The sequence below is a fragment of the Otolemur garnettii genome, unplaced genomic scaffold, assembly GCF_000181295.1.
Source record: "Otolemur garnettii isolate 467f Iridium unplaced genomic scaffold, OtoGar3 scaffold00109, whole genome shotgun sequence".
Lineage (NCBI taxonomy): Eukaryota > Metazoa > Chordata > Mammalia > Primates > Galagidae > Otolemur > Otolemur garnettii.
In genome coordinates this window covers 6,579,357-6,605,238 of record NW_003852504.1, presented here as the reverse complement: position 1 = coordinate 6,605,238, position 25,882 = coordinate 6,579,357, and the positions used below count along the sequence as shown (strand labels likewise).

General features: G+C 38.7%; 1 protein-coding gene across 1 annotated transcript in view; it reads right to left on the bottom strand.

The window, feature by feature from the left end:
- Positions 1–274: 274 nt before the first annotated feature.
- HPRT1 (hypoxanthine phosphoribosyltransferase 1) overlaps positions 275–25,882 on the bottom strand; it is a 48,089-nt gene continuing 22,481 nt past the window's right edge. Inside the window, exons 4-9 of the mRNA XM_003796967.2 lie at positions 17,187–17,252; positions 13,292–13,309; positions 10,141–10,223; positions 1,873–1,919; positions 1,619–1,695; positions 275–932 (exon numbers count right to left, since the gene is read on the bottom strand). Coding sequence (XP_003797015.1) covers positions 885–932; positions 1,619–1,695; positions 1,873–1,919; positions 10,141–10,223; positions 13,292–13,309; positions 17,187–17,252 — 339 coding nt within the window. The 3' untranslated portion in view covers positions 275–884. The remainder of the gene's footprint in view (positions 933–1,618; positions 1,696–1,872; positions 1,920–10,140; positions 10,224–13,291; positions 13,310–17,186; positions 17,253–25,882) is intronic.

Sequence of the window (25,882 nt, the reverse complement as noted above, 5' to 3'; positions counted from 1 at the left end):
TAATTAAGTGTACCATGTGTCTGAAATTCAATGTCTTTGAAACAGGTAAAAATTTTGCTAACTCCACCAACCCATTCTAGCACATAATCATTATTTGCTGTGTTTGGTAAAGATTATAATTAAACTCACTGTTGAAACTTAACAAACTAGGAAAACATAACCAACAGAAAACTCTAGTAGGTTAATTTGTAGAGAAATAATAGGCATGCATAGTTTCTTTTAAAGAGACAGCCCTTATTTTAGAGATTTTTACAGTGAAGAATTCAAAATGTGGTAATTTTTTAAAAATTTATTGATTTGCATTTGAAAGTAACTGCCAACAAAGATTCACTGGTAATAATATGAACAAGTGGGAAAATACAGTCAACACTACTGAAAGACTGCTAAAATAATTCCAGGATACTGATTTGTGTCAAAGAACAAAACCTCTTAGATGCTGTCACTGATCCAAACCTGGGGGCTGCTTCACTTTCTGAACATGAGGTGGTATAATTAGCAATATTCAATCATCTCTGTCTTTAATATATAAAAAATTAAAATACCAATTAAAAAACTAATATATCTTCTCTTTAAGTGTTTCTTACAGATACAATTTCAATACTTTGTTCCATAATGGTATGGTTGAAGAGAATTTTTTCATTCACAAGTTAAAGAACACTCCACCCAAAGGGAACCAACTGATAGAATATAGGCTCATAGTACAAATAAAAGAGTTCAGGAATGTAGCAAGTGACATTGGTAAAGTACAAAACTGATAAATTTCTTAGAAGATACATGCAAAAAGCTCTACTAAGCAGATGGCCACAGAACTAGAATGTTTGATAATTTTATTGTTGATGTCAATAGGACTCCAGATGTTTCCAAACTGTACTTGAACTTTCATCTTAGGCTTTGTATTTTGCTTTTCCAGTTTCACTAATGACACAAACATGCTGTAAAAGGAAAATCCAGAAATTCACATTAAAAATTTATATTCTGTAATGAAAGTCAAGAATGACATTTTATATAAGAACAGTATTATGCTACCAGGCTTCTTTCTAAACAAACCAAGGTACTACTACTATTTGGGAGAGTGTGTCTTCTGAAAACAAAGAAGTCTGTCTCATTAGTTTGATTTGTCAATAAATAATTTTAAGAGACAAATAAGGTAGAGGAATTTTACTTATCAAAGTAGGAGGCCAGGGTAGTTATAAAAAAGACGGAGTGTAAAACCACTTTAGGTAGTGTGGTTGGTGCAATCTTCCTCAACATGTTCATAAATGCATCCATGGGACTCCTGCCTCCAGAGTAAGAGACAGATATTCAAAGAGTGAATTAAAAGACTTAAACTTGATCATTTATTTCTTACTTATGACCACATTTATCATCTGTAGTAATAATGGGACAGTTATTGTGTATTAAAGCTGTTCAACTAATTCAGCTAGCAAGAAGTGTCACCCTAGGTTGGCCAAGTTCCAGTTCTAAGGACGTCTGTACTTCACTACAGCTTTATGTGACTAATGGGAACCATCAGTCTATTCAAATTATGAGGTGTTGGAAAGAGAAAACAATTCTTCTCTTTCCTAAATTTTTATGTGGGTTTTGAAAAATGAGAGTGAGCCAAAGAAGCACTACTTACGTTCAAATCCCTGAAGTATTCATTATAGTCAAGGGCATATCCTACGACAAACTTGTCTGGAATTTCAAATCCAACAACTAAAAAGAATCATAATTTGTCATTTAGATATAGAAAATATCACTTTTAAATCTAATACTTGTGAATGTGCCTTCTTTATAAATATTCTCCACATATAACTCAACTCTAAGCCATTTCACAGAAAACTTTTTTAGGTTAAAGATGGATAAATGATTGACAAAAAGTAATTCACTTACAGTCTGGCCTGTATCCAACACTTCGAGGGGTCCTTTTCACCAACAAGCTGTTAATAACGAAATGTGACATGACATATTGACTACAGAGCATTCCAAAAGAGAACATTAATGTTTCCAAATACTGTTTCATCTGTACTGAGCATGCCATGGTCACTTTTAAAATATCCAAGCATTAAATCATAGGAACACTGGGAAGGGACAGCAATGACTTCACACTACAGATGAGGCCCTTGGTTGATCTCCACTTAGAACCTATGGATGGATGGTTCTGAGAGCCACACTTTGACTACCTACTTGTCCATCAAAGGGCAGTGAATCAGGAGGATGAATGGGTGGGGAATGCCAATGAGCAAAGATGAAAAGATAGGGTTCTTAGTCCAGAATTCCTGGAAATACAGTCCCTACGCTGTATAGGGTGTGGGAGAAGTAAGCATCACCTTTTATCACAACTTTTACTACTTGGCTTACATAGAGGAACTTTAAGCTAAAAAATAGTCTGCTGAAGGAACCAGTACACACACACACACACACACACACACACACACATATATATATATATATGAGACAGAGTATCACTTGGTCACCCTCGGTAGAATGCTATGACATCATAGCTTATAGCAACCTCAAATTCTTGAGCTCAGAGGATCCTCTTGCCTCAGCCTCCCAAGTAGCTGGGACTACAGGCGCCCACCACAATGCCCAGCTATTTTTTAAAGATGGGGTCTTGCTCTTATTCAGGCTGGTCTTGAACCTTTGAGCTCAGGCAATCCATCCACCTCAGCCTCCCAAGTGTTGGGATTACAGGCGTGAGCCACGGCGCCTGGCTAGGAACACAGTATTATTTCTAAAGCAAAAGTTGGGGGTGGGATAAGTCAGTTTTATCAAAAACTAATTTTATAATCCAAATGTTGCCTGTTGGAAAATTTTTAGCCATTAAAAAAAGGTGTAGAGGTGCTTTGGATGTCTTTATATATGTTAAAGGAAGCTGCAATAAAAGTTATGATTTCACATCTTCCTAAATACACACATACATTTTATTTAAAGATATAGAAAACTCAATGAATTCCCAATAATAGAAAAATAAAGAGGTGGAAAAAGACCTAAGTGATTCTCAACCTGGCCTATGCACCAGAATTATCTGGGAGCTTTATTTTTTTTTTTTTTTTTGAGACAGAGCCTCAAGCTGTTGCCCTGGGTAGAGTGCCATGGCATCACAGTTCACAGCAACCTCCAACTCCTGGGCTCAAGTGAGTCTCCTGCCTCTGCCTCCCAAGTAGCTGGGAACACAGGCACCCGCCATAACGCCTGGCTATCTTTTGACTGCAGCCATCATTGTTGTTTGGTGGGCCCAGGCTGGATTTGAAACCACCAACTCAGGTGTATGTGGCTGGCACCTTAGCCACTTGAGCCACAGGCGCTGAGCCTATATGGGAGCTTTAAAAAAACAAACGCTGATACCCATACCACACCCCTAAGTAATTACATTGGAATCGCTGGGGATGAGACACAGGCATAAGTTGTTTTTGTTTTTGTTTTCCAATGGGCAGCCGAAGTTGAAGACCACTAGCCTAAGGCTTAGGTTCAAAGGGATTATCTAAACAACTGCCTCATTATTCTCTTCCAGTAATTAGGTATCACTTCAACTCAATTTCCATTTAGAAAGAAAATAACCCATCACAGTATAAACCCTCCCCTCTGCTGGAACTCAGGAACACTCCAGAAAAGGTATCACTAAACTCAGTGCAAGCCATACTAGGAGTTCAGGAAAACTGAGCAGCCACTTCACAGGCCTACAGATTAATAAAGCTTCATCTGTAAGGAATGACGGTAGTTGGTTTCTGAAACATTTTCCATACTTTAAATGGGTAACCCCTCTGAAGAAGAGAAATACAAATGGGTAATAAACAATTGAAAAGATGTTCAACATCATTAGTCATCAGAGAAATGCAAATTAAAACCACATTGAGATACCATATCACACCCACGAAGATGGCTATACACGTAATTAAAGATAATCAAGGATGTGGAGATATTGGAACCTTCATACTGGTTCCACTGCTGGTGGGAAGGTGAAATGGTACATACGCCTTGCTAAACAGCCTGGCAATTCCTCAAAATGGCAGACATATTACCGTATGACCTAACAATTATATGGCCAAGAGCACTGCAAACAGGTTTGAACATGTAAAAGAATATTCAAATCAATGTTATTCATAAAAGCCAAGAAGCAGCACTGCAAATGTTCATTAATAGATGGACGAAGAAACAAAATGTGGTATTATCTGTAGGATGGGCTGCAATTCAGCCACAGCAGGAAATAAGTACTGATATGTGCTACAACATGAGTGAACCTTCAAAACATTATTCTAAGTCAGCGGTTCTCAACCTGTGGGTCGCAGACCCCTTTAGGGATCGCCTAATATCAGATATTTACATTACGATTCACAACAGTAGCAAAATTAAAGTTATGAAGTAGCAACAAAAATAATTTTATGGTTGGGAGTCAGCACAACATGAGGAACTGTATTAAAGGGCTGCAGCATTAGGAAGGTTGAGAAGCACTGTTGTAAGTGAAAGAATCCAGATATTGCATGAGTCTATTTATATGAAATGTCCAGAAGAGGCAAATCTGTACAGTCTTTCTGTAGAAAGTAAATTAGTCGTTCCCACAGGTTGGGAGAAGGGAGAATGACTGCTAATGGATACGGGTTTCTTTTGAAGGTGATGACAAGGTTCTAACATTAGATAGTGGTGATCAATACACAACTCTGAATATACTAAAACACACTGGATCATACAATTTTGAAAGAGTGGATTTCATCGTATGTGACTCATATCACCATAAAAAGAGAGTAATCATTTCCAGAACCAGCTATGTATAATAACATACTAAAAATTTTATTATCCTCCCTAAATTCTAAAAGGAACAATTAAAAAGCTGCTTGCTATAACGAGATCCATCGTATTATAAAACAACAGTGAAACAGAGCTTTGCAGTTAAAAAGATTTTCTTTTCTTTCTTTCTTTTTTTTTTTTTTTTTTGAGGCAGAGTCTCACTTTGTCACCCTCAGTAGAGTACTGTGGTATGTCATAGCTCACAGCAATCTCAAACTCTTCGGCTCAAGTGATTCTGTTGCCTCAGTTTTTCATTTTTAGTAGAGATACGGTCTCAGTCCTGCTCAGGCTAATCTCAAAATTCTGAGCTCAAGCAATCCACCCGCCTCGGCCTCCCAGAGTACTAGGATTATAGGCATGAGCCACCATCTCTGGCAGTTAAAAAGATTTCCAAATACATTATCTCCTTAAATCACCCAGTCTCCCTGTGAGAACAAGATATAACAGTCATCCCCACTTAAAGATGAGTAAATATGTTCAGCGAGTTTAAGTGCAGGATGGTGGGAGTGAATGTCAGACTGAAATCCCAAGCCCATGCCTTTCTCACTCTACTGCTCTGCCTGGAACCTGAAAAATGAAAACGGGAAGAGCCTTAGAAGATACTGAGACCATTCATCGTCGACAGGGGTGATAATGCCTTCAAAGCAGCCAAATTAATTCTTGACAGGGAAGGCAGAAATTTTAAACATTACAATCAATGCCTTATGAACCCCCCAAACTCAACCCTATGTGAAGATTTTATTCATTAGCACTTAATTTCTCTCTTTGTGAGATCCCTTGGGTACATGATCAGCACTGACATGGAGTTCACACAAGATACGTGAAATGTATGTAAGATTGGTGCTACGAAACTATGCTCCACAGATGGCTATGATTAGAAAGGGCTTTCTTTCATCCTTTCTTCTCTCATGAAGTTATTGTGAGAGATAGTCTGTGGGTGTTTGCTTTTTGAAAGATTCTTTTTTGATCTTGTATCTATATTTTATTGTTTAATTTCACAAAAGTTATTTGCTCCATCATTAATGTCAAGTGCAGTCATGCATTACTTAACAGCAGGGATACATTCTAAGAAATGCATCATTAGGCAATTTTGCCATTATGCAAACATCCTGGAGTATATTGACACAAACCTAGATGGTGTAGCCTACTACACACCTAGGCTATATGACACAGCCTAGTGCTCCTAGGCTACAAACATGTATAGCAAGTTACCGCGGTCGACACTGTACACAAGTGTACCATAATGGTAGGTATTTGTGTAGCCAAACATAAAAATGAAGTATGACCATCTTATAGGACCACTGTCATATAAACATGATGTGCTGTTGACTAGAAGCACTGTTATATAGCATATGACTGTACTGAAAAGAAAAACATGTCCAAAATATCGCAATGAATTTCTGGAAGTTAAATTTGTTTTATGACACAGTCTCACTCTGTTTCCCAGGTCAGAGTGCTGTGGGTGTCAGCCTAGCTCACAGCAACCTCAGACTCCTGGGTTCAAGCAATTCTCCGGCCTCAGCCTCCCAAGTAGCCAGGACTCCAGGCCTCTGCCAAAACATCCAGCTAATTTTTCTATTTTTAGTAGAGATGGAGTCTTGCTCTTAATTAGGCTAGTCTTGAACTCTTCAGCTCATGTAATCTTCCCACCTCAGCCTTCCAGAGTGCTTGGATTACAGGCATGAGTCACCATGCCTGGCCTCCAGAAGTTAATTTTCAAGAAATTAAAATTTTACTTGTTAGACTCTTGCTAGAAACAAGTTTCAAATCATTTTTTAAAAATCTGATTATACTTCTGTTATGATGTATTTGTATAAATTTCTAACTTGTATATGTAATTCAATATAGTTACATAAGTAAACAAGTTATATTAAAACCAACTCGGAGAGACTTCCAACTTAGGTCTTCCCCTTTGCCAGAAGCTCTGGTGCTGCTTTTTACTCCTTCTGTGTTCCTTTCTGCCTAATAAAATTGTGTCTTACAACTGAAAAAAAAGAAAAAGGCTCAGTGCCTGTGGCTCAAGTGGCTAGGGCGCCAGCCACGTACACCCAAGGTGGTGGGTTCAAATCCAGCCCGGGCCCGCCAAACAACAATGACAGCAGCAACCAAAAAATAGCCGGGTGTTGTGGTAGGTGCCTGTGGTCCCAGCTACTTGGGAGGCTGAAGCAGGAGACTCGCTGTGATGGCATGGCACTCTACCCAGGGGGACAGTTTGAGGCTCTGTCTCGAGAAAAAAAAAAAACCCAACTCCATAAAGTACAGCTTTTCTTGGGGCAGCGCCTGTGGCTCAAAGGAGTAGGGCGCCAGTCCCATAAGCCAGAGTTGGTGGGTTCAAACCCAGCCCTGGCCAAAAACTGCCAAAAAAAAAAAAATGTACAGCTTTTCTTTTTTTAAGACAGAGCCTCACTTTGTCACACTTGTTGGAGTGCCATGACATCATAACTCACAGTGACCTTAAACTCTTTGGTTGAAGTGATCCTCTTGCCTCAGCCTCTCCGAGTAGCTGGACTATAGGCGCCCACCACAACCCTTGGCTGTTTTTAGCAATGGGGTCTCGATCTTGCTCAGGCTGTCTCAAACTCCTGAGCCCAGGCAATCTACCCATCTTGGCCTCCCAGAGTGGTAGGATTAGAGGTGTGAGCCACTGAGCTTAGCCTTAAAGTACAACTTTTTCAAAATTTTTATTTTGAAATACAGATTGACAGCAAGGTACAAAAAAGTGCACAAAGGAAAACCTATAGAAGTTCCCTTTATCCAATTTCCTCCAATGATAAAACCGTGAGTAATACAGTAGATTATTACAACTAGGACATCAATCTTGGTGAACTGACCTTATCCACATTTTACCAGCTTTACATGTACTCATATGTATGTGAACAGTTCCATGCAATGTTGTCACGTGTAGATCCATGTAACCACCACCATAATCAAGATACTTTGCATCACATAAGCCCGCCTATATTTTTGTCATTTCAAGAATGTTGTATAAACGGAACCATACAGCACCTAACTTTTTGATACTGACTTTTTTCAGTAAAAAAATCTGGAGGACTAAACCCTATGCTATAGTGCTGACACTTAAAACCCTAAACCTAAAGAACACATAAGGAAATCAAGTGTACCAACTAGTTTAAAGAATATGTATTTCAAATTGTACATAAAATCAGCACACTGTACCCCCATAAATGCATTAATGTACGTACACATCTGTGATGTAATTTAAGAAAAAAGGAATACTTAGGGCCCTATAATGCCATCACTTATTTACTTAAATAGTGCCTGTCCCAAATCCATTTAGAAAAAAACCTCACTTATATACACCTGCACTGGCTATTAGAAAAGTCTGTAAGTATGGGCTGTCATGTTCTGATATGTAAAAAAGAAGAAAAAAAGAAAAGCCTATGAAGTACAGATATATGACTCATTAATACGCTTACTCCAATTCAACTACACTTGTCAGACCCTGTGTTACTTTAAAAAGAGGTTTATAAAAACCTGTTGATCGTTTAGAAAAAAAGCAAAAGATCGCTATCTGGTCCCTAAACAAAAATTGCAGATTGAGGGGCCAGGCGTGGTGGCTCATGCCTGTAATCCTAGCACTCTGGGAGGCCAAGGCGCATGGATTGCCTGAGCTCAGGAGTTTGAGAACAACAGCCTGAGTAAGAGTAAACTCTTACTGTTAGTCTCTACTAAAAAGAGAAAAAACTGTCTCTACTAAAAAGAGAAAAAACTAGCCAGATGTTGTGGGGCCTGTAGTCTGAGCTACTTAGGAAGCTGAGGCAAAAGAGCACTGAAGCCCAAGAGTTTAAGGTTCCTGTGAGCTATGACGCTACAGCACTCTACCAAGGGCAACAAACTAAGACTCTGTCTCAAAAAAAAAAAAAAAAAAAAGAGCGTGGCACCTGTGGCTCAAAGTAATTGGGCACCAGCCCCATATGCCGGAGGTGGTGGGTTCAAACCCAGCCCCAGCCAAAAAATGCAAAATAAATAAAGAAATAAAATAAATTTTAAAAAAAAGAAAGAAAAGGAAAAAAATTGTAGATTGATCAAAGACTTAAAAATAAAAAAATGAGCCTGGCATGGTGGTACACTCCTATAGTCCCAGCTACTCGGAAGGCTGAGATAGAAAGAGCACCTAAACCCAGGAGTTTTTAAGGCCAACCTGAGCAATGTAGCAAGACCCTATCTCATAATTAATGAATTAAGAAAAAAACAGCAAAAGTTGAAAAAACACAATTTTTTGATGTTTTTTTTCTTTCTTTTTTTGAGACAAAGCCTCAAGCTGTCACTCTGGGTAGAGTGCCATGGCCTCACAGCTCACCTCCAACTCCTGGGCTCAATCGATTCTCTTGCCTCTGCCTCCCAAGTAGCTGAGACTACAGGCACCAGCCACAACATCCAGCTATTTTTGGTTGCAACTGTCATTGCTGTCTGGCGGGCCAGGGCTGGATTCGAACCTGCCAGCTCAGGTGTATGTGACTAGCACCTTAGCTGCTTGAGCCACAGGTGCTAAGCCTTGATGTTTTCTTGATGTTACTCTACTAAAATCTTAAGGTGGTTTACATAAAACTCTTCCCTTGGTTCAAATTTCATCTCTATAGCTTATTAGCTATGTGCCTTTGGGCAATTCCTATGCCTCAATATCGTTATGTATAAAGTGGGAATAATAATACTACCTCAGAGTTGCTAGAGGAAGAAATTAAAATTAGGAATAAACACAGGTAAATCTACAAAAAGCAAAAGTCAAACAACATAGGTAAGGAGAGGAGGTGGGGCTGACTTAGAAAAAAATGAAGCAGACATTGAAAAATTTCACCATGGACAACAAAACCAGATGTAATATACACCACTCAATTCTAGAAGCTCCAGATCTTCACGGCCCACCCCTTCCTACCACTTCCTTACTCTACTTTGGAATCCTTAGTCTCAATTCTGCAAGGAGGCCCAAAATTCTCTACCATGCTATTCAGAAGTTGATATAATTACCATGCTGAAAAACCAAATACTGGGCAAGAAGGTAGTGGTAATGAAGTGCTTTGTTAACACACAACAACATTAATTCCAAAGATTATTTCCTGAGTCTTAATTGAGATTACATTGCCTTCTTTTTTTTTTTTTTTTTTGAGACAGAGCCTCAAGCTGTCCCCCTGGGTAGAGTGCCATGGCATTACAGCTCACAGCAACCTCCAACTCCTGGGCTCAAGCGAGTCTCCTGCCTCCGCCTCCCAAGTAGCTGGGACCACAGGCACCCGCAACAACGCCCGACTATTTTTTGGTCGCAGCCGTCATTGTTGTTTGGCGGGCCCAGGCTGGATTCAAACTTAATCCTCTTCCAAATGAAGAAAATGTTACATGTCAAAATATCATACATACCTTGCGACCTTGACCATCTTTGGATTATACTGCTTGACCAAGGAAAGCAAAGTTTGCATTGTCTTGCCAGTGTCAATTATATCCTTTCAAAAAAAGAGAAGACATTTAAATTGTAAATAAAACCAGCATAGTTTTAAATTCAGAGTTACTATATAAACACAAGATACCAAAACTCCCAGGTGTAATTACAATACTGCCATTGTTTTCAGTGTAGTAATTCTCACCAAAATCCACACACTGATATATTCTTTAATTCATAAATCATCTGGCCCTCAGCAGTTATACAAGATCACAACAGCAGGCTGGAGCAAGATTCTCCTGCTAGTTTTGAAGAAGTCAGCTGCCATGCTGTGAAAGGGTCATATGCCAGGACATGAAGACAGCTGAGTGTAACCCCGGGCCAGCAGCCAGGGAGAAAATGGACTCATTCCTACAATCATAAGGAATTAAATTGAACTTGGAATTATCATAAGCCCCAGCTGACATCTTGATTCAGCCTGATGAGACCCTGAGCAGAGGAACCAGGTAACCTGTATTTGAGAAGCATAAAAAACATGACTGGAAGCGATTATATATGCATATATATATTACATATGCATATTCGTATAACCAGGTATATACGTAACTTTAAAGATAGTTGTCACATGTCTGAGAATGAAGGGAAAGTAAAGAAATGAGGCTTTAGTTATATGATAATCCATTTCTAAAAAAAATTAGATCTGAAGCAAGTATGACAAAATGTTAATATTTTGTCATGGTACATAGATGTTGAGCATATCGTTTTCTGAGGTCAAAATATTTCAAAACTAAAATTAAATTAAAAAGGTCCAAGTGTGTGGAAGAGGAAAATGATATCAAGAAAGGCTTTGTGGAGGTGACTTTTAAGCTGAGTCTTAAAGGATTAAAACATGGGAAAAGAGGACAATCCAGATACAAGAAATAAGGAGCAAAGAGTGGAATCAACCCCAATGCCCATCAACCCATGAAAAGATAAAGAAAGAAAATGTAGTACAGACAGTACCTTACAATGGTTAGACTTACACACTTTGACTTGACAATGGTTTTATTGGGGTATAAAGTACATTTTCAATTTATGAAATGGGTTTATCAAGACCCAGTCCCATCATCAAGTTGAGGAACATCTGTATATTCATACAGTGAAATATTATTTGCTAATGGAAAGGAATGAGTACTGACGCACTGCTCAACATAAAGGAATCTTGAAATGTTTAAGCTATGTGAAGAGTAGCCAGACACAAAAGGCCATATACTGTATGGTTCTATTTATCCAAAGTGTACAGAATAGGCAGATCTTATTGGGAGAGAAAGTATGACAAATTATCACTTTGCTTGGTGCTAGAGAAAGGGTAAAGGGGGAGTGCTGGCTAAGGAGATTGTGTTTCTTTGTGGGGTGGTGAAAATGTTCTAAAATTGAATGTGGTGATGACTGCACAACGCTGTGAGTATAAAACCACTGAACTGTATGCTTTAAATGGGTGAATGGTGTAATATGTGAATTGTATCTCGATAAAGCTATTATTTTAAAAAAACAAATAAAGGGCAAAGAACCAGGGGCAGAAAAATGGAGGCATAGGTTCTGGAAAGCAGTGAAAAGTATAGAAAAAAATGAAAGGAAGTTGCTGGAGAATGAAGCTGGTAATGTATACTGAGGTCACATTGAAAAACTAAACAATTAGTCTGAAGACTAAATAATGGGAGGTTAGGGTCTGAGTGGGAGGCATGATCACAATCTGTGCTTGAGAAGTTTATGGAATTCAGTAAGGCAGAAAGATGTGAATAGGGAGATCACAGACAAAAAAAAACATATATACACACACAGAGGGTGCCAAAAAATGCATACACATTTTAAGAAAGAAAAAATGTATTAAAATTGTAATACTCAATATATACTGATAAAAAAAGATGAACATAAGTCATGTTTGAGCACCTCTTGTAAATGTAAAGGCAAACGTAACTTAAGTATTACAATTTTAATACAGTTTTTTCCTTTCTTAAAATGTGTATACACTTTTGGTACTCTCTGTGTGTGTGTGTCTGCTGTTAGACAGTGGTGAGTGATTGGGAAAATAAAAGTACTGAAGAGGAATAGGAAGTCAACAGGGTGGAAACATGAGATTTTCTATAGGATGGCCAGAGAAGACCTTAATGAGAAAGTGACTTAAAAATCAAGGGCTTGTGTGGCGCCTGTGGCTCAAGGGAGTAGGGTGCCAGCCCCATATGCCAGAAGTGGTGGGTTCAAACTCAGCCCTGGCCAAAAACTGCAAAAAAATTAAAAAAAGAAAGAAAGAAAGAAATCAAGGGCTCTGGGGCAGCGCCTGTGAGTAGGGCACTGGCCCCAGCCAAACTACAACAAAAAAATAGCCCAGCATCGTGGCAGGCACCTGTGGTCCCAGCTACTTGGGAGGCTGAGGCAAGAGAATTGCCTAAGCCCAGGAGTTGGAGGTTGCTGTGAGCTGTGACACCAGAGCACTCTACTGAGGGCGATAAAGTAAGACTCTGTCTCTAAAAAAAAAAAAAAAAAAAAAAAAATCAAGGGCTTTTAAACCTTACTATGCATCAGAATCACTCAGGGACTTGTTAAAGCATAGCTTGCTGGGCCTCATCACAGAGATTTTGATTCAGTAGGTTCCTGGCTGATGCTTTTTATCTAGGTACCATACTCTGAGAACCACAGAGATGAGGAAGTGAAGATTTCAATCTTCACTCTGTTTACTAGCTAGTAACCCTAGGGAACTGCTTAACTTCTCTGAGTTTGTTTCTTTAGCACCTAGGATGATGCCTGGCAGAATGAATACTGGACAAATATATCTATTACATACAAAATACTTTAGGACATAATAGCAAATGGAAAATGGCACTACATAAAGTAATATTTAAGTAAGATAATATACATGTATAAATTACGTTTAGAATGAAAAAACTTCAAAGGAGAAAGAAAGAGGTGGAAACATACCCCAAATTTTTCCATCATCTGTAAAAACAAATTACTAAGTAGTCCTTACAAAAACCAGTTAAGCCCACCAGTTAAAACTGATGAAGAGGAATTTATTTCCCTGGCTTACCTTTAGGATGGCATATACTAAGTTACAAAACCATAAACACCATTATTAAAAGTAAATGTGGAACTTACTTCAACAATCAAGACATTCTAGAAGAAAAAAAGAAATGAAAATCATTATGACAAATCATACACTATTTCCAATTATAAGTCAAATCACATCATAACAACTCTAAGAATTTTCCAAATTCTTGTTTTTAGATACTTTACTACATGAATCCCCTTCTTTAAGCAAGTGAGCCACCTGCTCAGATTTGGAAGTCTTTAATACTGAAATTTTCATTGCAATGGAATTTAAAAAATAAAATTTGATCCGTGTATTTTTAAAAAGCTTTCAATACTTAATAGGAGATCTAATCTTGGGCAAGTCCTGAAATTTCTCTGGGCCTCAGTTTCCCATGTGTAAAATGAGAAACTTAAATTTGTTGGCCTCTTAGGGTCTTCTGATTGTAATATTCTAAAAAATATAAGTTGTACAATAAGTCCCAAAATGATGTAATTTAACTTACCATATGGAATTCAATTTAAAACTCATTTTCTCATTAGGCTAAAACTAAACTGATCTGCATTCTCCAGATGTGCCTATATTCTTGGTCTACACTAATGAAAATACCAATGCTTTTTCTCACCATAAATCCTCACTCCACTTTCCACATCTCACAATTTTACAGCTGGAAGAGTCCTTAAGAGACAATATCATCTAACAATTACCTCCCCAAGTAGAGAAAGATCTTTAACTGTTCTTACCCTAGTTATAAGAGTGAGGCAGCATTTCACATACTGGTTATAGACGAAAAGATTAGTGCTATATTATTTATTTTTAGTTCTCATTTGTCATATAACTATAGCATCTGAATTTTAAAGTCCTACATATTCTTCCAAGACAGTATGGCACACAAGACCCACTGGGTTGTGAAACAATAGTTACAACTTTTTTTTAAACCTCATCTTGTTTAATCTGTATTTCTGCATGTATTTTACAACACATATGATATTGCTACTGTAATTTATTTATAATCTACAAATAGACACACACACACTCTCATACATATTCAGGGCAAATGCTCAAAAAACCTTTTTATAGATTAGGCATGCAAATGTAACTCTGGAGAATCGCTGCTCTATGTATTAATTAAAAGTAAACTTGTAGCCCTTCCACCTTCCTCATCTTGAATCAGTTTATCATTGGAGGTAAGATCTCTCACAAGCCTGAACAGGACCAAATACAGAATGAAGTAAGGCAAGCCATAACTTCTGGTAAGCAATGTGAAGGAGCTACAGGAAACTGGAGCCTACTGGTAGCCAATTTTATAAGCAGGAAAAAAATTACTTTTTATTCAAAGTGGAGCTCAGGATAGGGAGAGAAAATAAAACCACTTAACAGTTGTAGGACTTTGAGATTCATGCTCCTGATCTACAGAGTAAGGATGATAGTACCTTCCTCACAGGGCAGCTGTGAGGATTAAAAGAAATAATAAATATAGTAGTACGGCAGTAGATGCTTGAAAGTTAGTCCTTTCCTTGTATCACAACTAATTTGTCTTCTTCAAAAGATACTGCAATTTAAATATTTGGGAAAACTGAATATAATCAATTAATAGACCAATAATTATTTCACTCCTTATTGTGCAGTTCTTTTTCAACATTTTCTCTACCCTAGCTAGCACATCTGAATGATAACATATTCTTATCATGAACTAGGGCCCAATGCAACAGTGATTTCACAATGGTACAGAATTATAGTTTGAAAAACAGCACTGAATTATGAGACCCAGAAACTGAATTCTAGTCTTGGATCTAATACTAAGTAACTGTATGACCCTGATTAGGTCATAACCACAGACCTTCTTAGTATAAGACAGTTTATATAAATAAAAGCCCAGAGATATTAAATATTTGTCTAATACAAAATTGTAGTTTCTAGAGTGTAATCCCAACACTGTTTTTAAAATTAAACAGAATTGTTACCACTATTGACAGTTTATTTTATGTCAAGTAGCTACATCCCTACTTAATAAATGAAAAACATGAGGCTCAGAGGTCAAATGACTTGCCGAAAGTCATAAAAATAGCTGAGTAGTGGTAGAGTGGTAGAGGGATTTGAACAGAAGTATATTCAGGATCCAAAGCCCATATTCTCAAATACTAACTGAGAAAAGAAAAAAATATGTATATACATATGTATCTGTACACACATTAAGTAAAAGGAAACAAAGTTCAAGTAATCCCATAATCTCACCACCAAGAAATAATTTCACTCAATTTGTTGATTTTTTTCCACAAAAGTATGTGCCTTACCATGACTAAGATGGGAAAGAACTTATTCTGGAAATAGATACCTGTGTAAGATCACACAGATTCACGGTAGGACAAGACATTAGGTGAGAAAAACAAGGTCCAACTGAATAACAGGCTAGGTCCCTTTCAGGACTACACACAACTTCACGGTAGGACAAGACATTAGGTGAGAAAGGTCCATCTGAATAACAGGCTAGGTCCCTTTCAAGACTACAAACTAGTCATAGGAGTGAGGACTTCAAATGGCTTCTAAATATGGACAAAGCATGCTGAAAAGGAAGGAGGACAGGTCTGGCAGCGGTACACAGAATGGACAGGAGGGGGAAAGAGTGAACAGATTCTGATTTCTCCTCTGAAGTTTTCCAAAGGACAATTAGTTTAGTTTTTGGCATGACTCTGATATGAGACTACAGAATTTCATGTATCGTATGTTAAAGTTTTCTTATACACAGTAAGGTAAGATATGAGGATTAAAATCTAAAACCTAGAGGAAGAAAAGTGCACTGGAGTCAGACATATCTGCATGCAAATTCAAGCTCCTACCACTTATTGGTAGTGTGACTTTGGGCAAGTCCCTGAATCTTGCTAAGCCTTCATTTCCTGATATGTAAATAGGGACACCACCTCCCTCACAGAATTAAGGCGGAATTGTAGATTAATGCCATCCATTCATTCAGACACAGGGTTCCCTCTGTTGCCCAGGCTAAAGTGCAGGGGCATCTTCACAGCTCACTGCAACCTCAAACTCCTACGGTCAAGTGATTCCCCTGCCTCAGACTCTGAAGTAGCTGGGATTACAGGTGTGTGCCACCAAGACTAGATATTTTTAATAACTGGCAGCTTAGAAAAAAGGCAGCATTCAATCATTTATCATTGGTTACTCAAAAGTCTTTTTAATGTATCAGAAAAATATTCAAATACCTTAGTATCTCCATTGTTTTCAATTAAATAACATACTCCTGAACAATTAATAGACCAAAGACAAAAGGGAAATTAAAAAATGTCACAAGGCACACCACAAGAGAAGCACAGCACACCAAACCAATGGTCTATACTGGAAACATTGTACTGTATTAAGAAAACTCTAAGATTTCTTAAAATAATAGTATGTTTGAATTTATTGAGTATATTTATCAGAAACTGTTAAGATTACGTACTTGCACTATATCACTTAATCCTCTAAACTCTATGACGTGGCTACTGTTATCACCCTCACTCTGTTTATATATGGGACAGAGAGACATTAAGTCACAGAGTTAGAAAGTGCTAAGCCTGGCTTTGAATTGAAGCTGTCAGGCTCCTGAACCTATTTTCAGTCACTCCATGATACTGCCTTGCCTTGCTATCTTATAAGAAACTATGCATAAGTCCATGTTTTAAAAGAAGGCTACCTTTTGCCCCATGTATATATTTTTCGAGGATCCCAAATTAAATTCCCAGAAGTAGACAGCAATACTTGGCAATATGGACTTTTAAGTTTAATAGTGGATTCTGCTGTCTTTTACTGTATGACCTAGGGAAAGATAATTCACTTGGATTGTTTCCCAGGGTTAAACAACCCTGTTCAGTTATACTATGTAAACTGCCTCTTAGTGATTAATTGAAAGCACAGTGTTACTAATTGACTTTTGGCATGAAGTGTTCTTTTCCTTCCTTTCAAGATACATACCTTTCCAGTTAAAGTTGAGAGATCGTCTCCCCCAATCACTTTTATGTCCCCTGTTGACTGGTCATTCTAGTAAAAAAAAAAAAGAAAGGAAAAAAGAAAAACTATATATACATATATGTGTGCGTATATATATATACATGTCTATCCTTATGTACACACTTTTCAAATTATCCACTGAGAACTAGAAGATTTAAGAAGTTAGCTATCTATTTTTTTTTTCTTTTTAGAGACAGAGTCTTACTTTATCGCCCTCAGTAGAGTGCTGTGGCATGACAGCTCGCAGCAACCTCCAATTCCTGGGCTCAGGCAATTCTCTTGCCTTAGCCTCCCAAGTAGCTGGGACTATAGGCACCTGCCACAATGCCCAGCTACGTTTTTGTTGCAGTTTCGCTGGGGCCAGGTTCAAACCTGCCACCCTCAGTATATGGGGCCGGTGCCCTACTCTGTGAGCCACAGGCGCCGCCCCGAAGTTAGCTATCTAAATTCCATAACATTATGATACTCTAAATGGTATGAATTATACAAATTACATTTCCAGAAATATCTGACTAGGTAACTTTCAAATATAGATTAGTAAAAATCTAAAAGTCCTAATTAGCCATTACTGATTTAATATTTGTAAGAGTCCTAAAAATAGGGTACAGCCATTTTTAAGTGGGCAGTATTACAATAGCCATTCATCTACACTCAGGGTGACTTCTGAATCCTGAGGCAAGTTATTAGCATGACAGGTGTCTGGTTCTGGCTCTGCACCATTCCCATGAGTCAAGCAAGTTGTAGAGCTGGGCTACATCACACTCAATGCCAAGGATATATTCCACAAAAGTCTAGCCCAGGTCCAGATCATCTTCAGTATTGTCTAGGAAACCAGGGCTGACCAGTAGTCCTTTAATGCACACCTCTTAGGCTCCCACTGTTCTGCTATCACAGAATCCAGTGAAACCCTTACAGGAGTTTCCATAGGGAATGCTCAATGCCCACTGTAACTGGTGGTGTTAACGACTATAATTTGGCTGTGCTGTATTCAAGACAGAAAACTGGGGTGAAACAACAGGTGAGCAAAGGAGCTTAGATTTGCCCTACTAGAAAGCAAACCATACTATATAGCAACTGAAACAGTGCAGTACAAGCACAGTTACTGACAAAGAGATCAAGGAACACAGTACAGCCCAGAAACAGACCTTGAAATATGTGAGGATTTAGTATATGATAAAGATGGTATTTTGAGTCAGTAAGGAAAAGATGAATTATTCAACAAATGATGTTTGCTCAACTAGTTATCTATTTGGGGAAAAGTAAAGTATGCTCCCTACCTCACAGCATACACAAAAATTAAGTCCAGATGGGTTAAAATCTAAATGTAAAAAATAAAGCCAAAAGTGAACTGAAAGAAAATATTGGAAAAAATGTTTTACACATTCTTAGGGTAAAAACCTAAGCATGATGTAAACCCAAACTGGAAGAACAGATCTGTAACAAATATTACTATTAAATATTGGGCCCCAGTAGTAAGAATCCATAGGAAAATGGAGAATGAACACAAGTAGGCAATGTATAGAGAAGAAGGCCATAATATGTCAAAGAACACCTGAGAAACATGCAAACAATGTGATTCTATTATTCACCCATACACACTGGCAAAACTTAAGCCTGACGTACCGAGGAGAAATAAGCACTCTTACTAGTGAGATTATAAAGTGGTATGGCCTCTTCTGAAAATATGGCAATACCTATTAAAACTATAAACACACATGCCATTTGACTCAGCAGTACTCCTTCCAGAAATCAATGTTACAAAAACACAGGTATGCAAAGGTACATTCAAGAATGTTCATTGCATCAATTGTTGCCAAAAAGAACCAACATGTTTATTAACAGGGAACTACTTAAATTAATCAAGTGCATCCATACAACATAATGTCATGCAGCTATTAAAAAGAATCTGGTAATCTAATACACACTGACATGGAAGGCTAATTAAAAATACCAAGTAGTGGAACAATATGTTACCTATGAAACCATTTTTATTTAGCACTTTGACAAATTTAGAACAGCAATTACCTCTGAGTAGTGAGAATGGGGATAATGGGATGTTTTACTTTTATATACTTTTATTGTTATTATATGCTTTCACATAAATGCCCATTTTTAGAGAATATTATTTATGAAAAACACAATTGGGCTGATATTATTCAATAATAATATAACTTTGATATCAAAAAACCCTTGTATTATTACTTCTCATCTTAGGGAAATTACGAATATCTCTTTAGATGAGTGAATCACGATAAATGATTCATGCTGTAAATCTTGTTAAATACTGACATCTTCTGTAGAAATTTGGTACTACATTTCAATTCCAGTTGATCATTTTTAGAGGAAAGATCCGGACCTGAGAACTGAAAAGTGTGAAGTCACAATCCAAAGGCTATGGGGATGGGGCAAGAGACAAGAGAACTCTAAACACCAAGACATTGTTGCTCTAGTAGCACCTAAATCTCTGTACCCCTGTTTGCCCTAAGGTTTTTAGCCTTAAGTCTCTTCAAAGGCTTTTTTTCATGAAAGTATAGCCAGCTTTTAAATGGAGGTTAATAAAGATTCATTTAGAGTAATGGTATAGTCCAATGTACTGGGAAACAGGTATAAATGCCCAAACTGTGCACAAATGGCATCCATGGATAAATTACCCCACCTGGATGGTCAGAGGAACTGCACGAACCTCCTCCCGCTTCCTTCCTGTCTGGAACAAGCTTCCTTCCCACAATATCCCTTTATTGCATGTCTCTTATATGGCTCATCTTTAATGATGGTGAAGTCTGTGATAACAGGAATGGTATGAGTGAGGGGAGAGTCCCCTCTAGAGTTATCTACCTTGCTTCTACCATCCCATTTCCTCACTCCTCTCAGCCAAAGTCCAATCTGTCTGCCCTTAATTCAGAGTGTCTCTGTCAACTAAATAAAATTGCCAGAGAAGTTCCTCAGGTCTACAAATACATACCCTTATCATGTATGGTTTTATTTTGTCTATCTCTCCAATCTAGGTGAAAAAATGAGAGAGACTGTTTATGCCTATTTGTCCATCCTTAGGAATTTTGAAAACCTCTAGGTAGCAATAAGTGCTGCAGCTTGCTATAGGCGAAGAGGAAGAAAAGCTATGTAAAAACACATAATGAACGGGCTAGAAAAGAACTACTAGGAACAAACAGGCAGACTGACATTGTAATAAGAGGAAGCAGAAGAGGCCAATCACCATGGCTGGGCTCACAGGAGGGCATGACTCAGATAGGAAGCCTTGGCTCTCCATCCCCTTCATAGCTTAGCACTATATGGCTTGCTTTTTACAGTGAACTTCAGGTCATTCTTTAAAGACCCTTGAATGGAATTTCTTATGGGGAAACAGTCATTCTCTCGGTATCAACCTAGGTCCTTAAGTTGGCCAAACTCAGTCACATTGTCTCTTCATATCATAATTTCTCAACCATTCTCTGTAAGAGTTTGAGGCCAGCCCAAGGAACACAGTGAAACCCTAACTATACTAAAGATAATTTGTGTTGCACAAACATATTCCAAGTGCTCAACAGCCAAATGTGCCTAGGGGCTCTGTACCAGACAACACAGACATAAAACATTTCCAACATCACAGTAGGAGAAAGGCATATATATATGGAGAGAGACAGAAACATGTATAGAGAGATAGAGAGAGAGACAGATTTACAGAAGATAAGTTCCATCAGGGGTGTCCAACCTGTGGCCTGAAGGCTGCATGCAAGTTATTTGAGGACCGTTTTATTTATCTGTGGAGTAGGATATGGTGAAACGTATGCACAGACCCTTTGGTTTTGCTCATTAGCTTTCATTAGTGTTTTTGTCTTTGTGTCTAACGTATGGTCTAAGACAACTCTTCTTCCAGTGTGTGGCAGAAAAGAAAAAGACTGGATACCCCTGCTTGGGTCTAGATAATTTAGTGTCAACATCAAAGTGGCACACTCATATTTAACTTTATTCTAGAGAGGAAAGCATATTTCCAAGAAACTGAATAAATCCATACAGAGAAAAAGGTTAAGCTGAAAGCTATTGATTATTTATAAGCATCTATTATGAAATAAAAACATAAGAGTAAAAAGATAAAGAAACTGCTAAAGGTGAGGAGTAAGGAAATAGGGAGTCGTGAATCCATGGATACAAAGCAGATGTGCAGGATGAATATCTAGAGATCTAATGCACAACATGAGAACTACACTTGTACTGTACTTGGGACTCTGGCTAAATGAGATTTTAGCAGCCCTTGCCACCAAAATAAAACTAAACGGGTAACTATATGAGCTGATAGATATCATAATGTCCTTCACTGCAATAACCTCTTTACTATCTATACGTATCCCATAACATCATGTTGTATATCTTTAATATACACAATAAAATTTATTTCCAATAAAAAGAAATTACTCCAATATTTTTTGCATTTTTCTTCAAAAATATGCTCATGCAAAGAAAATCTATGAATTTGTATGTTTGATATGTTAAACACATAGCTCAATCATGTGACTATCAAGGGTAAGGCAAAAAGTTACAGATTTATGAACCTTGACTGCAACCAAGGAAAAATCCCATAACTGGCAAAATGAATTCTGTCCATTTGCCAAAGTTCTGACTTGTAGAGAATGTAGAAATAACAGGAATCCCACATTATAGGATCCATGCCAGTTAAAAAGTTTTCCCTGAACTGCCCTCAACTGAGAAAAGAAGTTTTAGATGAGAAGAAACCAGCAAAATGACCCTGGCAACATGAAAAAACAAGCTAATTTGACACCCTCAAGGGATCATAATGAATCTATAGCAATGGAACCTAACTAAAAAGAAAATGTCGAAATGTCAGAAATGGAATTTGGAATACAGACAGGAAAGAAGACAAATGGGCTTGAAGAGAAAGTTGAAAGCCAACCCAAAGAAGCCAAAAAAATATTTAAGGACATCAATGAAAAAAATGAAAAAGTCACTAAAGAGCTAGACAATATAAGAAAGAACTAAAAGAAAGAGTCATTTAGGGAATTTCAAAAGGCAGCAGGAAGTTTCAGCAACAGACCAGACCAAATAAAGAAGGAATCTTAGCTCCTGGAGACAACACTCTTAAACTAACCCAAAGACACAGGAAAAAAAAAAAAAAAAGGAAGAATGAACAATTACTCAAAAGAAATATGGAACTATGTAAAGTGAACCAGTTATACAAATTACAAGTATCCTTGAGGTAGAAGAAAAAAAAAGCTAAAAGCATGGAAAACCTATTCTAGGGAATTACTGAGGGAAACTTCCCTGGAATATCCAGAGATTCAGACACAAAACGGTCACTGAACACTGAAGATTCATAGCTAACAGGAAATCTCTAAGACAAGTAATCATCAACTTGGTTAAAGTCAAAATGGAGAGGCTCAGTGCCCATAGCTCAAGTGGTTAGGGTGCTGGCCACATACACTAGGGTGGGTTCAAAACCGGCCCGGGTCTGCTAAACAACAATGACAACTACAACAAAAAAAATAGCCGGGCACTGTGCCAAGTGCCCGTAGTCCCAGCTACTTGCTACTTGGGAGGCTGAGGCAAGAGAATCACTTAAGCCCAAGAGTTTGAGTTTGCTGTGAGCTGTGATGCCATAGCACTCTACTGAGGGTGACATAGTGAGACTCTGTCTTAAAAAAAAAAAAAAAAAGTCAAAATGGAGGTAATTCTATAAGTAGCAATACAAAAGCAACAACTAACCTATGAAGTAAAACCAAACCAAAATGAAGTGATTGGGGACCTATTTTTAGTCTTCTAAAGAAAACAGAACAATTGACAGTCAAGAATTTTGTTTCCTGCAAACACTTAGTTTAATAAACGATGTAGGGAGGGGCAGAGCAAGACGGCAGCTGAGCTCTCCTAGAATGACTGGGGAAAAAGAGAGAACCCAGCCATACCTGGCACAGGGATCATACCCAGAGTCATAGCTCAGGGAGCACATCAAGATGGTGAGCTAGATACAGAGTATGATCCAGGGCTGTGGAAATCTGACAAATTAAGCAAGTGATTGCAACCAGCTGGGATCAGCTGGCTGCCCATAGTGGCCCAGATGGGAGGAAGCCTTTCTGGAGTTTTCAGTTGTTTAGGGGAAGCTGTGCATTGCGTGGAAAGCTTGGAAGAGTGGGTGGACTTAAACAGTATACAGCAACCAGATTTGAATGCCAGTTGGAGTGGATCTGCCAAACTGAGAAGGTCTCAGTGGTCAGGGGGCTGCCATTGTGGGAAGGTCGTTAGAAGGTCTTAGCAGGGCCTAAAGCACAGCCTTCTTAATTCCTCCTGCCAGGATCAGAACTTCACTCTTGGGACAGGCTGAGGGACTCTCATACCCCACAGGAACTGGAGTCCTAGGGTACTTACTGTGAGAACTTCCCCTGAAGGATTCTTGTGAGCTTTAAGATCCCAACCCCACAGGGTATGAATTCTGAGGAAACAATCAGGCAACTAAGTTTGGAATAAGGAACATAGAGGTTGCTGACTGTGCTTTCTGTCTCCTAAAAAAAACCCAGAGCACCACCTCGCGTCCCAGGGACACACTGCAACATACTGTCATCAAGAGCAAGGATTAACATAGCCTTCACCTCACTTTCTTTCTTTCTTTCTTTTTTTTTGCAGTTTTTTTTTGGCCGGGGCTGGGCTTGAACCCGCCACCTCCGGCATATGGGGCTGGCACCCTACTCCTTTGAGCCACAGGCGCCACCCTCACCTCACTTTCTTAACTGTTGTGTTAAGACATTTATACTCTACACTTAATAGTTTTGACATTTACCCCTGTAAAATGCACCATAGGTGTGGTCCCCAAAACCAGCACATTGTATCCCATAAATGCATTAACGTACATAGCTATGATTTAATTAAAAAAAGAAAAAAAGAGACCAAGGATTTCTGTTTAAAACAAAGGAGGCAGTGAGAAGTTAAAAGGAGAACAAAGAGGTGTACAAGGAGAAAAAACACATGAGGGCTCGGCGCCTGTGGCTCAACTGGCTAGGGCGCCAGCCACGTACACCTAAGGTGGCGGGTTCAAATCCCCAGCCGGGACCCGCCAAACAACAATGACGGCTGCAACCAAAAATAGCCGGGCGTTGTGGTGGGCGCCTGTGGTCCCAGCTACTTGGGAGGCGGAGGCAGGAGACTCGCTTGAGCCCAGGAGTTGGAGGTTGCTGTGAGCTGTAATGCCACGGCACTCTACCCAGGGGGACAGCTTGAGGCTCTGTCTCAAAAAAAAAAAAAAAAAAAAAGAAAAAACACATGAGGAGGAACCAAAAGAAAAACTCAGGCAACATGCAAACCCCAGAGGAACTCCCCCAGAGGCAGCTACTGCAGAAGACTCCACCTATAAAGAATTAATGGACTTAACAGAAAGAGAATTTAAAATATGGATGATAAACTGTAATCCTAGCATTCTGGGAGGCAGAGGCGGGTGGACTGCCTGAGCTTACAGGTTCGAGACCAGCCTGAGCCAGAGCAAGACCTTGTTTTTAAAAATAGCTGGGCGTTGTGGTGGGTGCCTATAGTCCCAGCTACTTGGAAGGCTGAGGCAAGAGAGTTTGAGGTTGTTGTGAGCTGTGACACCATGGCACTCTACCAAGGGAGACAAAGTGAGACTCTGACTCAAAAAAAAAAAATATGGATGATAAAGACAATAAAAGGAATGGATGAGGAAATAGAAAGACAGAACCAAAAGTTGGACACGAGATATGTAGAATATGGAAGGGATAAGGCGGAGCTTAAGGAAATGAAGAAGATAATAAGGGAATGTAAAGATGCAGTAGAAAGTATCAAAAATTGGTTAGACCATGGAGAACAAAGAACCTGAGAGCTAGAGGAACAGAACATTTTACCTCCAAACTGTTGAATACACATTCCTCTCATCACCGTTTGGAACAATCTCCAAGACTTATATTTTAGGTCACAAAACAAGTCTGAGTAAATTTTAAAAAATCAAAATCATACCATGTATTGTTTCAGACCACAGTAGACTAAAATTAGAAATCAATTCTAAGAGAAATGCTCAAATCTATACAGTCATGGAAATTTAAAAACCTGCTACTGACTGATTCTGAGTCAATGATAAATTTAAAGTACGCAGCAAAAGATTCCTTGAACTGCATGACAAAGGGGACACATGTTATCAAAAATCTATAGGCTACAGCAAAAGCAATCCTAAGGGGAAAGTTCATAGCCTTAAATGCCTACATCAGAAAGACAGGCTAGGTGCAGTGGCTCATGCCTGTAATTTTAGTACTCTGGGAAGCCCAGGTAGAAGGATTGCTTGAGCTCAAGAGTTTGATACTGGCTTGGCACCTGTGGCTCAAGTGGCTAAGGTGCCAGCCACATACACCTAAGGTGGCAGGTTTGAATCCAGCCTGGGCCTGCCAAAACAACAATAATGGCTGCAACTGAAAAATAGCCGGGCATTATGGCAGGCGCCTATGGTCCCAGCTACTTGGGAGGCTGAGGCAGGAGACTTGCTTAAGTCCAGGAGTTGGAGGCTGCTGTGAGCTATGATGCCATGGCACTCTACCCAGGGGGATAGCTTGAGGCTCTGTCTCAAAAAAAAAAAAAAGAGTTTGACACCAGCCTGACCAAGAACGAGACTCTACTGAAAACAGAAAAATTAGCCAGGCATTGTGGTGAATGCCTATACT